Genomic DNA, 15987 nt, shown 5'->3' with positions numbered 1-15987 from the left:
GGGGGCAGCCCCTGCAGGGGCATTGAAGGGTGCATGCTCTGGGGTGGGGGCTGCAGGGGGGTGCAGATGAGGATGCAGACAAGGATGCAGGTGGGATACAGGTCAGGATGCAGGGTGGGATGCAGACAAGGATGCAGGATGGGATGCAGGCAGGATCCAGGTCAGGATGCAGTGTGGGATGCAGGTGGGATGCACACAAGGATGCAGGATGTGATGCAGGATGGGATGCAGACAAGGATGCAGGTGGGATGCAGACGGGATGCAGGATGGGATGCAGGTGAGGATGCAGGTGAGGATGCAGGGTGGGATGCAGGGTGGGATGCAGGGTGGCATGCCGACAAGGATGCAGACAAGGATGCAGGTGGGATGCAGGAGGGGATGCAGGGGGGATGCAGGGGGGATGCAGGTGAGGATGCAGGTGGGATGCAGGTCAGGATACAGACAAGGATGCAGGTGGGATGCAGGTCAGGATGCCGGGTGGGATGCAGGTGGGATGCAGGTCAGGATGCAGGATGCGACGCCAGGACCCCCGCTCCCATCCGCACCTTCCCTGTGTCCGGTGCCAGGTCCAGGGCATTGATCCAGCGCGCGTGGGCATTGACCTGGGCCCGCAGCCGCCCGCTCGCCGCCTCGTAGAGCCGGATCTGCCCGTTCCCGAAGCCGGCGGCCACCGTCCCCTGCCACAGCGCCACGGAGGAGCAGGTGCAGCTGGGAACGGGACGGGGTCACCCCATGGACCCCCCATCCCACCCCATAGCCCCCACCCCATCCCCATCCCATCCCCATCCCCAACCCCATCCCATCCCACCCCATCCCCACCCCATCCCCATCCCATCCCCATCCCCATCCCCATCCCATCCCCATCCCCATCCCATCCCATCCCCATCCCATCCCATCCCCATCCCCATCCCATCCCCATCCCCATCCCCATCCCCATCCCATCCCCATCCCCATCCCCATCCCCATCCCCATCCCATCCCCATCCCCATCCCATCCCATCCCATCCCCATCCCCATCCCCATCCCATCCCATCCCCCCCCGGGGCTCACCCGCAGGCAGGGACCCTGCTCAGCAGCCGGAACTCCTCACCCGAGCTCCACACGCACAGGGCCCCGGCGTCATCGGCGCTCACCAGGTCCCCGGCCCCATCCTGCAGGGCAGGGGCAGGGGCAGGGGCAGCATCAGCACAAGGCACCCCCTGCCCCATTGCTGCCGGGCACAGCCAGGCCTGGGTCCAGTTTAACCAGGGAGTGGGGAGGGTACCAGAGCCTGCGCCCCAACACACTCATGGTGGGATGCAGGTGTAGGGATGCAGGTGTAGGGATGCTGATGTAGGGATGCAGATGTAGGGATGCAGGTGTAGGGATGCAGGTGTAGGGATGCAGGTGTAGGGATGCTGATGTAGGGATGCAGATGTAGGGATGCAGGTGTAGGGATGCTGATGTAGGGATGCAGGTGTAGGGATGCAGGTGTAGGGATGCAGGTGTAGGGATGCTGATGTAGGGATGCTGATGTAGGGATGCAGATGTAGGGATGCAGGTGTAGGGATGCTGATGTAGGGATGCAGGTGTAGGGATGCAGGTGTAGGGATGCTGATGCAGGGACTAGGTTAGGGATGCAGGTGTAGGGATGCTGATGTAGGGATGCAGGTGTAGAGGATGCTATGCAGGGATGCAGGTGTAGGGATGCAGGTGTAGGGATGCTGATGTAGGGATGCTGATGTAGGGATGCTGATGTAGGGATGCAGATGTAGGGATGCAGGTGTAGGGATGCAGGTGTAGGGATGCAGGTGTAGGGATGCTGATGCAGGGATGCTGATGTAGGGATGCAGGTGTAGGGATGCAGGTGTAGGGATGCAGGTGTAGGGATGCAGGTGGAGGGATGCAGATGTAGGGATGCAGGTGCAGGGATGCTGATGTAGGGATGCAGATGTAGGGATGCAGGTGTAGGGATGCTGATGTAGGGATGCAGGTGTAGGGATGCAGGTGTAGGGATGCAGGTTAGGGATGCAGGTGTAGGGATGCAGGTGCAGGGATGCAGATGTAGGGATGCAGGTGTAGGGATGCTGATGTAGGGATGCAGGTGCAGGGATGCAGGTGCAGGGATGCTGATGTAGGGATGCAGGTGTAGGGATGCAGGTGTAGGGATGCAGGTGCAGGGATGCAGGTGTAGGGATGCAGGTGTAGGGATGCAGGTGTAGGGATGCTGATGTAGGGATGCTGATGTAGGGATGCAGGTGTAGGGATGCAGGTGTAGGGATGCAGGTGTAGGGATGCTGGTGTAGGGATGCAGGTGTAGGGATGCAGGTGTAGGGATGCTGATGTAGGGATGCTGGTGTAGGGATGCAGGTGTAGGGATGCAGGTGTAGGGATGCAGGTGTAGGGATGCAGGTGTAGGGATGCAGGTGTAGGGATGCTGATGGAGGGATGCAGATGTAGGGATGCAGGTGTAGGGATGCTGATGTAGGGATGCAGGTGTAGGGATGCAGGTGTAGGGATGCAGGTGTAGGGATGCAGGTGTAGGGATGCAGGTGTAGGGATGCTGATGCAGGGATGCAGGTGCAGGGGCTTGGATGCTCCAGTGGAAGGGGTTGGGGTTGGAGCTGGGGGAGCTTTCAGCTCCCTTCAACCCCGCTCTGGGTCTACCCTATGGCTGCAGGGCAGCTCCAGGGGACCCAGGCTCCATCCCAGGCTCACCGGGAGCCTCTCAGGGGAAGTGGAGCTGGGAAGGGGTCAGTGATGAGGAGCCCCATTGGTGCCTGTGAGGGGGGACAGGAGATGCACTGGGGGCAGCCCCGTCCCGGTGCTGGACCACACCTGAACAGCGCATCCCAGGCTGCAGCACTCGGCCTGATGGATCCCAATGCATCCCAATGCATCCCAATGGATGCCAATGGATGCCAATGGATCCCAATGGATCCCAATGGATGCCAATGGATCCCAATGGATCCCAATGGATGCCAATGGATCCCAATGGATCCCAATGGATGCCAATGGATCCCAATGGATCCCAATGGATGCCAATGGATCCCAATGGGTACCAATGGATCCCAATGGATGCCAATGGATGCCAATGGATCCCATGGATGCCAATGGGTACCAATGGATGCCAATGGATCCCATGGATGCCAATGGGTACCAATGGATGCCAATGGGTACCAATGGATGCCAATGGATCCCAATGGATCCCATGGATGCCAATGGATCCCAATGCATCCCAATGGATCCCAATGGATGCCAATGGATGCCAATGCATCCCAATGGATCCCGATGGATGCCAATGGATGCCAATGGATGCCAATGCATCCCAATGGATGCCAATGGATGCCAATGGCCGCCAATGGATGCCAATGCATCCCAATGGATGCCAATGGTTGCCAATGGATGCCAATGGATGCCAATGCATCCCAATGGATGCCAATGGATGCCAATGGATGCCGATGGATCCCAATGGATGCCAATGGATCCCAATGGATCCCAATGGATGCCAATGGATCCCAATGGATCCCAATGGATCCCAATGGATCCCAATGGATCCCAATGGATCCCAATGGATGCCAATGGATCCCAATGCATCCCAATGGATGCCAATGGATCCCAATGGATCCCAATGGATCCCAATGGATGCCAATGGATGCCAATGGATCCCAATGGATGCCAATGGATCCCAATGCATCCCAATGGATCCCAATGGATCCCAATGCATCCCAATGGATCCCAATGCAGCCCAATGGATCCCAATGGATCCCAATGGATCCCAATGGATCCCAATGGATCCCAATGGATCCCAATGGATCCCAATGCATCCCAATGGACCCAATGGACCCAATGGATGCCCTGAGCGCTACCGGCGCCCCCGGCACCTACCGGGGCCTGGCCCTGCTCTGCGGCGATGTCGGTGACGGCGGCCCCGTGCCCCTGCAGGACCTGGCTCAGGGCCACGTTGGAGCCTTTGGGGGGGACGTCAAACACCAGCACCGGCCCCGAGGACGTCCCTGTGGTAGGGGGGGGATGGGACACAGAGACACCAGTGCCAGCACTGCCCTATGGACACCGAGCATCCCTCCCTATGGACACCCTGCATCCCCGCATCCTCCCCTATGGACACCCTGCATCCCTGCATCCTCCCCTATGGACACCCTGCATCCCCGCATCCTCCCCTATGGACACCCTGCATCCCTGCATCCTCCCCTATGGACACCCTGCATCCCTGCATCCTCCCCTATGGACACCCTGCATCCCCGCATCCTCCCCTATGGACACCCTGCATCCCTGCATCCTCCCCTATGGACACCCTGCATCCCTGCATCCTCCCCTATGGACACCCTGCATCCCTGCATCCTCCCCTATGGACACCCTGCATCCCTGCATCCTTCCCTATGGACACCCTGCATCCCTGCATCCTTCCCTATGGACACCCTGCATCCCTGCATCCTCCCCATGTACACCCTGCATCCCTGCATCCTCCCCTATGGACACCCTGCATCCCTGCATCCTCCCCTATGGACACCCTGCATCCCTGCATCCTTCCCTATGGACACCCTGCATCCCTGCATCCTTCCTATGGACACCCTGCATCCCTGCATCCTCCCCATGGAGACTGCAACCCCTCATTTCTGTATGGACACCCTGCATCCCTGCATCCTCCTCTGATGGCACCCTGTCCCTTTGGCGCATCCTCCCCTATGGACACCCTGCATCCCTGCATCCTTCCCTATGGACACCCTGCATCCCTGCATCCTCCCCTATGGACACCCTGCATCCCTGCATCCTCCCCTATGGACACCCTGCATCCCTGCATCCTCCCCTATGGACACCCTGCATCCCCGCATCCCTCCCTATGGACACCCTGCATCCCTGCATCCTCCCCTATGGACACCCTGCATCCCTGCATCCTTCCCTATGGACACCCCGCATCCTCCCCTATGGACACCCTGCATCCCTGCATCCTTCCCTATGGACACCCTGCATCCCTGCATCCTCCCCTATGGACACCCTGCATCCCTGCATCCTCCCCTATGGACACCCTGCATCCCTGCATCCTCCCCTATGGACACCCTGCATCCCCGCATCCTTCCCTATGGACACCCTGCATCCCTGCATCCTCCCCATGGACACCCTGCATCCCTGCATCCTTCCCTATGGACACCCTGCATCCCTGCATCCTTCCCTATGGACACCCTGCATCCCTGCATCCTCCCCTATGGACACCCTGCATCCCTGCATCCTCCCCTATGGACACCCTGCATCCCCGCATCCTCCCCATGGAGCACCCTGCATCCCCGCATCCCTCCCTATGGACACCCTGCATCCCTGCATCCTTCCATGGACACCCTGCATCCCTGCATCCTTCCCTATGGACACCCTGCATCCCTGCATCCTCCCCTATGGACACCCTGCATCCCCGCATCCTCCCCTATGGACACCCTGCATCCTTCCCTATGGACACCCTGCATCCTCCCCTATGGACACCCTGCATCCCTGCATCCTTCCCTATGGACACCCTGCATCCCCGCATCCTCCCCTATGGACACCCTGCATCCCCGCATCCTCCCCTATGGACACCCTGCATCCCTGCATCCTCCCCTATGGACACCCTGCATCCCTGCATCCTCCCCTATGGACACCCTGATCGATCCTCCCATGGACACCCTGCTCCCGTACCTCCCCATGGACACCCTGCTCCCTGCACCTCCCTATGGACACCCTGCATCCCCGCATCCTCCCCTATGGACACCCTGCATCCCTGCATCCCCTATGGACACCCTGCATCCCTGCATCCTCCCCTATGGACACCCTGCATCCCCGCATCCTGCATCCCTGCATCCTCCCCTATGGACACCCTGCATCCCCGCATCCTCCCCTATGGACACCCTGCATCCCCGCATCCTCCCCTATGGACACCTCCCCTATGGACACCCTGCATCCCTGCATCCTCCCCTATGGACACCCTGCATCCCTGCATCCTTCCCTCCCTATGGACACCCTGCATCCCTGCATCCTTCCCTATGGACACCCTGCATCCCTGCATCCTCCCCTATGGACACCCTGCATCCCTGTTCTATGGACACCCTGCATCCCTGCATCCTCCCCTATGGACACCCTGCATCCCCGCATCCTCCCCTATGGACACCCTGCATCCCTGCATCCTCCCCGCATCCTCCCTATGGACACCGCATCCCGCATCCTCCCCATGGACCCCTATCCCTGCATCCTCCCTATGGACACCCTGCATCCCTGCATCCTCCCCTATGGACACCCTGCATCCCCGCATCCTCCCCTATGGACACCCTGCATCCCTGCATCCTTCCCTATGGACACCCTGCATCCCTGCATCCTCCCCTATGGACACCCTGCATCCCTGCATCCTCCCCTATGGACACCCTGCATCCCTGCATCCTCCCTACACCCTGCATCCCTGCATCCTCCCCTATGGACACCCTGCATCCCTGCATCCTCCCCTATGGACACCCTGCATCCCTCGCACCTCCCCATGGACACCCTGCATCCCTGCATCCTCCCCTATGGACACCCTGCATCCCTGCATCCTCCCCTATGGACACCGGTTTGTGTTATGGCACCCTGCATCCCCGCATCCTCCCCTATGGACACCCTGCATCCCTGCATCCTCCCCTATGGACACCCTGCATCCCTGCATCCTCCCCTATGGACACCCTGCATCCCCGCATCCTCCCCTATGGACACCCTGCATCCCTGCATCCTCCCCTATGGACACCCTGCATCCCTGCATCCTCCCCTATGGACACCCTGCATCCCTGCATCCTCCCCTATGGACACCCTGCATCCCTGCATCCTCCCCTATGGACACCCTGCATCCTCCCCTATGGACACCCTGCATCCCCGCACCTCCCCTATGGACACCGCATCCCTGCATCCTCCCCTATGGACACCCTCATCCCTGCACCTTCCCTATGGACACCCTGCATCCCTGCATCCTCCCCTATGGACACCCTGCATCCCCGCATCCTCCCCTATGGACACCCTGCATCCCTGCATCCTCCCCTATGGACACCCTGCATCCCTGCATCCTCCCCTATGGACACCCTGCATCCCTGCATCCTCCCCTATGGACACCCTGCATCCCTGCATCCTCCCCTATGGACACCCTGCATCCCTGCATCCTTCCCTATGGACACCCTGCATCCCCGCATCCTCCCCTATGGACACCCTGCATCCCTGCATCCCTGCATCCCTGCATCCCCCCCTCTGCCCCCCCGTGCTCCCTCTCACCCACGCAGATGAATCGCTCTCCGGCTGCAGCGATCCCACGGGCAAACAGGGCTTGTGCTGCAAGGAAGCCGGGAGCTGGTTACACTGGGAACTGGGAGCACTGGGGGCACTGGGAACCGGTTACACTCGGAACCAGTTACACTGGGAGCACTGGGAACCACTCATACTGGGAGCACTGGGAACCCGTCACACTGGGAGCACTGGGAACCGGTCACACTGGGAACCGTTTACACTGGGAGCACTGGGAACCGTTCACACTGGGGGCACTGGGAACCAGTAACACCGGGGGCATTGGGAACCGGTCACACTGGGAGCACCGGAAACCAGTCACACTAGGGGACAAGGAACCAGTCACACTGGGGGCACTGGGAGCTGGTTACACCAGGGTACAGGGATCCGGTCACACTGGGGGTACTGGGATCCAGTCACACTGGGAGCACTGGGAACCAGTCACACCGGGAGCACTGGGAACCGGTCACTGGGAGCACTGGGAATTGGTCACACCGGGGGCACTGGGATCTGGTCATACTGGGAGCACTGGGAACCGGTCACTGGGAGCACTGGGATCCGGTCATACTGGGAGCACTGGGAACCGGCCCCCCCCGCAGCGTTACCGGGAGGCTGCTCCAGTGCTTCCAGTCCGTGCCAGTAAACCAGGGCGGAGCCGTCGGCCTCGTACATCTGCAGGGGACCGGAACCAGTGTGAGGGCCGGGGGGGGCACTGGTCCCAGTGTGGTCCCTGCTGCACCCAGTGATGGGGGGGGGGAGGGGATGGGGGCCCCTTTGGGCAAGGAACCCCATGGGGAAGCCGAGGGGGGATGGGCACCAGTTACTGCTGGGGGGATTCCCAATGGACCCAAGGGGGAAACCGTGCCCAGTGGGAACAATGGGACTGGAACCGGTCCCAGCAGCACCCAGCATGGTTCAGACTGGGACGTGCTGGGACGTGCTGGGACGTGCTGGGACGTACTGGGACGCGCTGGGACGCGCTGGGATGCGCTGGGACGTGCTGGGACATGCTGGGACGTGCTGGGATGCACTGGGACGTACTGGGACGTGCTGGGACGTACTGGGACGTGCTGGGACGTGCTGGGACGTACTGGGACGTACTGGGACATGCTGGGACGTGCTGGGACGTGCTGGGACGTGCTGGGACGTGCTGGGATGTACTGGGACATGCTGGGACGTACTGGGACGTACTGGGACATACTGGGACGTGCTGGGACGTGCTGGGACGTACTGGGACGTGCTGGGACATACTGGGACATACTGGGACATACTGGGATGCACTGGGACACCCGGGCGCGGTGACGCTGAGCATGGGAAGGGTGCAACAGGGATCCGGAGCTGGGGTTTTGGGTTCTGGGGTTCATTTATGGACCCCCCCCCCCCCCATGGGGCCGCCGCACCTGGATCCCCCCCATGGGGCCCCCGCACCTGGATCCCCCCCATGGGCCCCCCGCACCTGGATCCCCCCCCATGGGGCCCCCGCACCTGGATCCCCCCCCCTGGGGCCCCCGCACCTGGATCCCCCCCCATGGGACCCCCGCACCTGGATCCCCCCCCATGGGGCCCCCGCACCTGGATCCCCCCCCATGGGACCCCCGCACCTGGATCCCCCCCCATGGGGCCCCCGCACCTGGATCCCCCCACGGGGCCCCCCCCCCCCCCCCCCCATGGGGCCCCCGCACCTGGATCCCCCCCCATGGGGCCCCCGCACCTGGATCCCCCTGTGGGAAGTGAGCACCAGCAGCACCCGGGAGGGCAGAGGGCACCAGGCAGCCTGCGGGGAGAGGGAGATGGGGGGGTACTGGGAGGGGGGCACTGGGATGGGGATGGGGGGCACTGGGATGGGGGCACTGGGATGGGGACATGGGGATGGGGACACTGGGATGGGGACACTGGGATGGGGACACTGGGATGGGGACACTGGGATGGGGACACTGGGATGGGGACACTGGGATGGGGACACTGGGAGGGGGACAATGGGGGGAGGATACGGGGCAGGGGACACGGGGGAGGGGTCACGGGGCAGGGGTCACGGGTCAGGGGTCACGGGTCAGAGCCCTCCCTCCTCCCGCAGCCCCCCCCACCCTCCGGCCCGTACCTGGGTGAGCAGCGCGGGGCTGGGGCCGGAGCCGGGCTCCCGGGCCGGGAGCTGCCGCTGGGAGAGGCCGAGGCCGGCGGCGGCGCTGAGGAGGCTGAGGCTGGGCCCGTGCACGGCGCTGAAGCGGTGGAGCTGGGCCGCGGGCGGGCGGGCCCGGAGCACGCTGAGGTTGTTGTAGAGCGCGGCGCTGCTGCCGGGCAGGGGCAGGCTCTGCTCCCGCCGGTACCTGCGCACCGGGCACCGGCAGCTCCGGCCAACGGGCTCCTGACGAGCACAGCCGAGCCGAGCCGAGCCAAGCCGAGCCGGGCCGGGCCGGGCCGGGCCGAGCCGAGCCGAGCCGAGCCCAGCCGAACCCAGCCGAGCCGAGCCGAACCCAGCCCAGCCGAGCCGAGCCGAGCCGAGCCGAACCCAGCCCAGCCGAGCCGAGCCGAGCCGAGCCGAGCCGAGCCGAGCCGAGCCGAGCCGAGCCGAGCCCAGCCGAACCGAGCCCAGCCGAACCGAGCCGAGCCCAGCCCAGCCGAGCCGAGCCGAGCCGAGCCCAGCCGAGCCGAGCCGAACCTAGCCGAGCCCAGCCGAGCCGAGCAGAGCCGAACCCAGCCCAGCAGAACCCAGCCGAACCCAGCCCAGCAGAACCCAGCCGAACCCAGCCCAGCCGAACCCAGCCGAGCCCAGCCGAACCGAGCCCAGCCGAGCCCAGCCGAGCCCAGCCGAACCGAGCCCAGCCGAGCCGAGCCCAGCCGAACCGAGCTCAGCCGAGCAGAGCTGAGCCCAGCCGAACCGAGCCCAGCCCAGCCCAGCCGAGCCGAACCCAGCCGAGCCCAGCCGAACCGAGCCCAGCCGAGCCCAGCCCAGCCGAGCCGAACCCAGCCCAGCCGAGCAGAGCCCAGCCGAGCCGAGCCGAACCCAGCCGAGCCGAGCCGAGCCGAGCCGCGCCGCGCACCGGGACCCCCCCGCTCCCGTTCCCGGGTCCCTCCCGCACTCTCCGTTCCCGTCCCTACCCCGGATTCCCCACCAGGATCCCCCCCTTCCTGTACCCGGCCCTCGTCTCCTTCCCCCTTCCCGTCACCGGTTCCCCGCTCCCGGCCCGGTTCCCGTCACCGGTTCCCCACCTTCCCACTCCGGGGTTCCCCCGTCCCGGCCACGTTCCCGGGTTCCCCCCGGGACCCCTTGTTCCCGTTCCCGGGTTCCCCTTCCCCGGCTTCCCCGCTCCCGTTCCTGGCTCTCCACCGGAACCCTCGTTCCCGGTTCTCCCCCGGGATCCCCGTTCCCGTGTTCCCTGTCCCCGTCTCCGTTCCCGTTCCGGGTCCCCCTCCTGGACCCCCCCGACCCCGTCCCCGGCCCCGTTCCTGTTCCCGGCCCTGCTCACTCGCTGACGGCCGCAGCCATGGAGACGGCGACGCTGCGTGAGGAGGCAGAGGGCGGTGCGCCGAGGTGACGTCACCGCGCACTGTGCGTCAGGGGGCGGAGCCAAAGTTACCATGGAGACAGAGACGCGTCCGGCGGCCGGGCGGATGGGAGAGGTGGGGAGGGCCGGGGAGCAATGGGATGGACTGGGATGTACTGGGGTGTGCTGGGATGTACTGGGATGTACTGCGGTGTGCTGGGATGTACTGGGGTGTGCTGGGGTATGCTGGGGTGTGCTGGGATGTACCGGGATGCCCTGGGATATACCGGGATGTACTGGGATGCACTGGGATGCCCTGGGATGTACCGGGATGTACTGGGATGCACTGGGATGCAGTGGGATGTACCGGGATGTACTGGGATGCACTGGGATGCACTGGGATATACTGGGATGCCCTGGGATGCACCGGGATGCACTGGGATGTACTGGGACGCACTGGGACACACTGGGGTGTAGTGGGATATACTGGGATGTACTGGGACGCACTGGGACGCACTGGGATGCACTGGGATATACTGGGATGCCGTGGGATGCACTGGGATGTACTGGGATGCACTGGGATGCACCGGGATGCACTGGGATGCCCTGGGATGTACTGGGATGCACTGGGATATACTGGGATGCCCTGAGATGCACCGGGATGCACCAGGATGTACTGGGATGCACTGGGATGTACTGGGATGGAACTGGGATGTACTGGGATGCACTGGGACGCACTGGGATATACTGGGATGCCGTGGGATGCACTGGGATGTACTGGGACGCACCGGAACGTACCGGGATGCACTGGGATGTACTGGGATGCACTGGGATGTACTGGGATGCACTGGGATGGAACTGGGACACACTGGGACGCACTGGGATGCGCTGGTGCCCGTGCCCCCACACCCTCTCTGTCTCCCCCCCCCCAGAAGGCCCCATCCCGGGAGCGCGCGGCCCCGGCCCGGCCTCGCGGGGCTCGGTCCCGGCCCCCCCCCGGCTCCGCCCCCCCGGGCCCGTGGCTGCAGCGCGCGGACAGCGCCGTGGGGGGGCTCCTGCGGGAGCTGCTGCAGCGCGTGCGGGACCGGGGCGGGAGCGGCAGGGCCCGGAGGGAGGTGAGGGGGGAACGGGGGGGGGACGGGGGGAGGGGGGGGACCGGGGGATGGGGGGATGGAGGGGGGGGATCGGGGGGGGGACATGGGGGGACATGGGGGGACCGGGGGGCACCGGGGGGGCCGGGGGGGGACCGGGAGGGGAACATGGGGGGACTGGGGACGGGGGGACCGGGGGGACCAGGGGAACGGGGGACGGGGGGACCGGGGGGGGCCAGGGGGGGGATCGGGGGGGGGACATGGGGGGACAGGGGGGACCGGGGGGGACGGGGGGGGGCCAGGGAGGGGACCGGGAGGAGACTGGGGGGGGACATGGGGGGACTGGGGGGGGGGGACAGGGGGGGACCGGGGGGGGCCGGGGGGGCACCGGGGGGGGGGCCGGGGGGGACCGGGGGGGGGACGGGAGGGGACAGAGCGGGGGGTGACCGAGCGGGACCGGGGGGGGAACACCGGGGGGACCGGGAGGGGACCCGGGGGGGGACCGGGGGGCGACGGAAGGGGACCGGGGGGGAGGACCCGGGGGGGGCACCGAGGGGGGACCGGGGGGGTCCCAATGGGGAAGGCTCAGGGGGCCCTGATGGGTGCCTCCAATGGGGCCGGAGCCTGGATGGAGCCAAGGCCCAAGGGCTGGGAGCAGAGGAACCGGGCTCCGGCTGCCCCAGGGCAGGCTCAGATGGGGCTGAGGGGGCTCCGGCACTGGAACAGGCTGGGCTGCAGGCACCGGCCCTGCCCCAGTGCCACGGGTTGGGGGTGCCCTGGGCAGCGCTGGGGGCAGGGTTGGGCCTGGGGGGCTTGAAGGGGTTTTCCAGCCTGGCTGATTCCGTGGCTCTGTGGTTCTATGGCTCCATGGATCCAGGGTTCAATGGCCCCCTGGTTCCCTGGTTCCACTGCTCCCTGGTTCCCTGGCTCTATGATTCAATGGATCCATGGCTCCATGATTCCATGGCTCTCCCCATCCCTGGTTCCCTGGCTCCATGGGTCCCTGACTCTGTGGTTCCCTGGCTCCATGATTCAATGGACCCCTGGATCTATGGCTCCATGATTCAATGGCTCCCTGGTTCCATGGCTCCCTGGTTCCCTGGCTCCAGGATTCAATGGTTCCCTGGCTCCAGGGTTAATGGCTCCCTGGCTCCCTGGTTCCTTGGCTCCATCATTCAATGGCTCCCTGCTTCCGTGGCTCCCTGGTCCCATGATTCAATGGCCCCCTGGTTCCTTGGCTCCATGGCTCAATGGATCCATGGTTCTTTGGCTCCATGATTCCATGGCTCTATGATTCAATGGCTCCATGGTTCAATGGATCCATGGCTCCATGATTCAGTGCCTCCCTGGTTCCCTGCATCCCTGGCTCCATCATTCAATGGCTCCCTCAATCCATGGCTTCATGGATCCCTGGTTCCCTGGTTCCACTGTTCCCTCAATCCATGGCTCCCTGGTTCCCTGGATCCATGGCTCCATGATTCCATGGCTCCCTGCTTCCACTGTTCCCTGGTTCCCTGGCTCCATGATTCAATGGATCCATGGCTCCAGGATTTAGTGGCTTCCTGGTTCCCTGCATCCCTGGCTCCATCATTCAATGGCCCCCTCAATCCATGGCTCCATGGTTCCCTGGTTCCACTGTTCCCTGGATCCATGGCTCCATCATTCAATGGCTCCCTGGATCCATGACTCCCTGGTTCCCTGGCTCCATCATTCAATGGCTCCCTGGATCCCTGGTTCCACTGTTCCCTGGTTCCTTGGCTCCATGGTTCAATGGCTCCATGGTTCCCTGGATCCATGGCTCCATCATTCCATGGCTCCCTGATTCAATGGCTCCCTTGATCCATGGCTCCATGATTCAGTGCCTCCCTGGTTCCACTGTTCCCTGATTCAGTGGCCCCATGGTTCCCTGGTTCCTTGGCTCCCTGATTCAACACCTCCCTGGCTCCATAGGTCCATGATTCCCTCTATCCCCGCCTCCCTGTCCCCGTTCCCCCATGGCCGCTCTCCCTGCAGGGGGTTCCCTTCACCGTGGGCCTCGCTCGGGCCGCGCTCCTGCAGGGGGCCCAGGGCCGCTTCCAGCCGCGGGACGAGGGGGGCCTGGCCCCGGCCGGGGAGGACGAGGAGCCCCGGCCCTGCCCCAGCGACCCCTGGGCGGGGGGCGCCGTCCCCGTGATGGGCCCCGGGCGCTGCCCCCCCGAGGTGAGGGCCCCATGGGGGGACCCCGCGGCTGCTCCCGGCCCCGGAGTGGGGCCTCGGCCCCATGGGGGTCCCCTAGGGGGGGTCCTCACCCCTCACCCCTTGACCCTCGACCCCCAGGGCCCTGCCCCGTGCCCCGCGCTTCCGCCTCGCCACCAGGACCCGGATGCGGCTGAGAATGGAGCCCCCCCAATGGAGCCCCCCGTTTCCGGTGATGCCCCCGGGGACAGCGGCAGCGGCACCGGCACCGCTCCGGGGATGGGGACGGGGACGGAGCCACCGCGGGACGAGGCCGCCGCCGCCGCCCGGTTCCAACAGCGCAAACCCGGAAGTGCGCAAGCGCCGGGGCCGCGGGGAGCCGCGCTCCGCCCCCCGGAGCCACCGGAACTGCCCCGGGACCAGGGGGGGAGCCCCGCGCTGTGGGCAGCGAGAGCCCCGCGCTGGGGGGGCTCCGCTTCCGGTTCCGGTTCCCCGCGTCCCGAGCGCTGGATCCGGATGCACGTGGAGGTGCGGGAGCCCGGAGCCGGGCGGCGGAGGCGGGGCCTGGAACTGAGCCCCCCCCGCCCGCACCGGAACCCGGAACCGAGCCCCCCCCGCCTGCACCGGAACCCGGAACCGAGCCCCCCTCGCCCGCACCGGGACCCGGAACCGAGCCCCCCCCGCCCGCACCGGAACCCGGAACCGAGCCCCCCCCGCCCGCACCGGAACCCGGAACCGAGCCCCCCCCGCCCGCACCGGGACCCGGAACCGAGCCCCCCCCGCCTGCCCCAGGCCCCGTTCCCCGCAGCCCGGTCCCAGCCCCGGCCCCTCCCCGGCTCCGCTCCGCGCCCGCTCCGTTCCCGGCTGGACCCGGATGGGGACCGGAAGCAGGACCCGGGGGAGCTGAGGCCCCTGAGCCCCAGCGCAGCCCCCGCTGTGATCGCGGCCGGGCGGGTAACGGGGGAGCGGGGAGCGCCCCATAAACCCCAATGGAGTTAATGCCCCCCCCCCCCACCTTCCGGCTACTGCGTCCTATGGGAGGAGCGGCCCCGAGGCCACGGGGATGGGCCCTTGGGTCCCTGCACCCAGAGCCCCGAGGCCACGGGGATGGGCCCTGGGGTCCCTGCACCCAGGCCTGAGGCCACGGGGATGGGCCCTTGGGTCCCTGCACCCAAAGCCACGGGGGTGGCCCCTTGGGTCCCTGCACCCAAAGGAACCACGGGGATGGGCCCTTGGGTCCCTGCACCCAAAGCCCCGAGGCCACGGGGATGGGCCCTTGGGTCCCTGCACCCCCAGCCCCTTGGAACCATGGGGCCGGGCCCCATTGCTGCTGCCCCATAGGGAGCCAGCCTTTGGCTGGGCCCCATTGCTGCTGCCCCATAGGGAGCCAGGCTTTGGCTGGGCCCCATTGCTGGTGCCCCATAGGGAGCCAGGCTTTGGCTGGGCCCCATTGCTGCTGCCCCATAGGGAGCCAGCCTTTGGCCCCATTGCTGCTGCTAGGGAGGGCTTTGGCTGGCCCCATTGCTCTGCCCCATAGGGAGCCAGGCTTTGGCTGGGCCCCATTGCTGTGCCATAGGGAGCCAGGCTTTGGCTGGGCCTGTGTGGGGGTTTGGTGTTGTGGTGGGGGGGTTTGGGTTGTGTGTGGGGGTTTTGTTGTGTGGGGGTTTGGTGTTGTGTGGGGGGTTGGCTGGGCCCCATTGCTGCTGCCCCATAGGGAGCCAGCCTTTGTGGGCCCCATTGCTGGTGCCCCATAGGGAGCCAGGCTTTGTGGGTTGTGTGTGGGGGTTGGGGTTGTGTGAGGGAGCCAGCTTTGGCTGGGCCCCATTGCTGCTGCCCCATAGGGAGCCAGGCTTTGGTGGGCCCCATTGCTGCTGCCCCATAGGAGCCAGGCTTTGGCTGGGCCCCATTGCTGGTGCCCCATAGGGAGCAGGCTTTGGCTGGGCCCCATTGCTGCTGCCCCATAGGGAGCCAGCCTTTGGC

The 15987-nt window shown here is 65.5% G+C and overlaps 1 protein-coding gene across 1 annotated transcript; it reads right to left on the bottom strand.

Moving 5' to 3' along the window:
• Positions 1 to 500: 500 nt before the first annotated feature.
• Positions 501 to 10792, bottom strand: WDR54 (WD repeat domain 54). Its single transcript, XM_061371725.1, has 8 exons — positions 10724 to 10792; positions 9358 to 9583; positions 8971 to 9033; positions 7865 to 7931; positions 7251 to 7307; positions 3867 to 3994; positions 1050 to 1150; positions 501 to 708 (listed from the first exon to the last, which is right to left on the bottom strand). Exons 1-8 carry the CDS (start codon positions 10741 to 10743, stop codon positions 501 to 503), a joined length of 870 nt encoding a protein of 289 aa, XP_061227709.1. The 5' UTR covers positions 10744 to 10792.
• Between the last annotated feature and the right edge of the window lie 5195 nt (positions 10793 to 15987).

The sequence above is a fragment of the Neopsephotus bourkii genome, unplaced genomic scaffold, assembly GCF_033783945.1.
Source record: "Neopsephotus bourkii isolate Nb327-2 ecotype Australia unplaced genomic scaffold, CSIRO-AGI_Nbou_v1 NB_1585, whole genome shotgun sequence".
In the NCBI taxonomy this organism is placed as follows: domain Eukaryota; kingdom Metazoa; phylum Chordata; class Aves; order Psittaciformes; family Psittacidae; genus Neopsephotus; species Neopsephotus bourkii.
The sequence above is the reverse complement of the archived record's forward strand: the minus strand, read 5'-3'. Positions and strand labels throughout refer to the sequence as shown.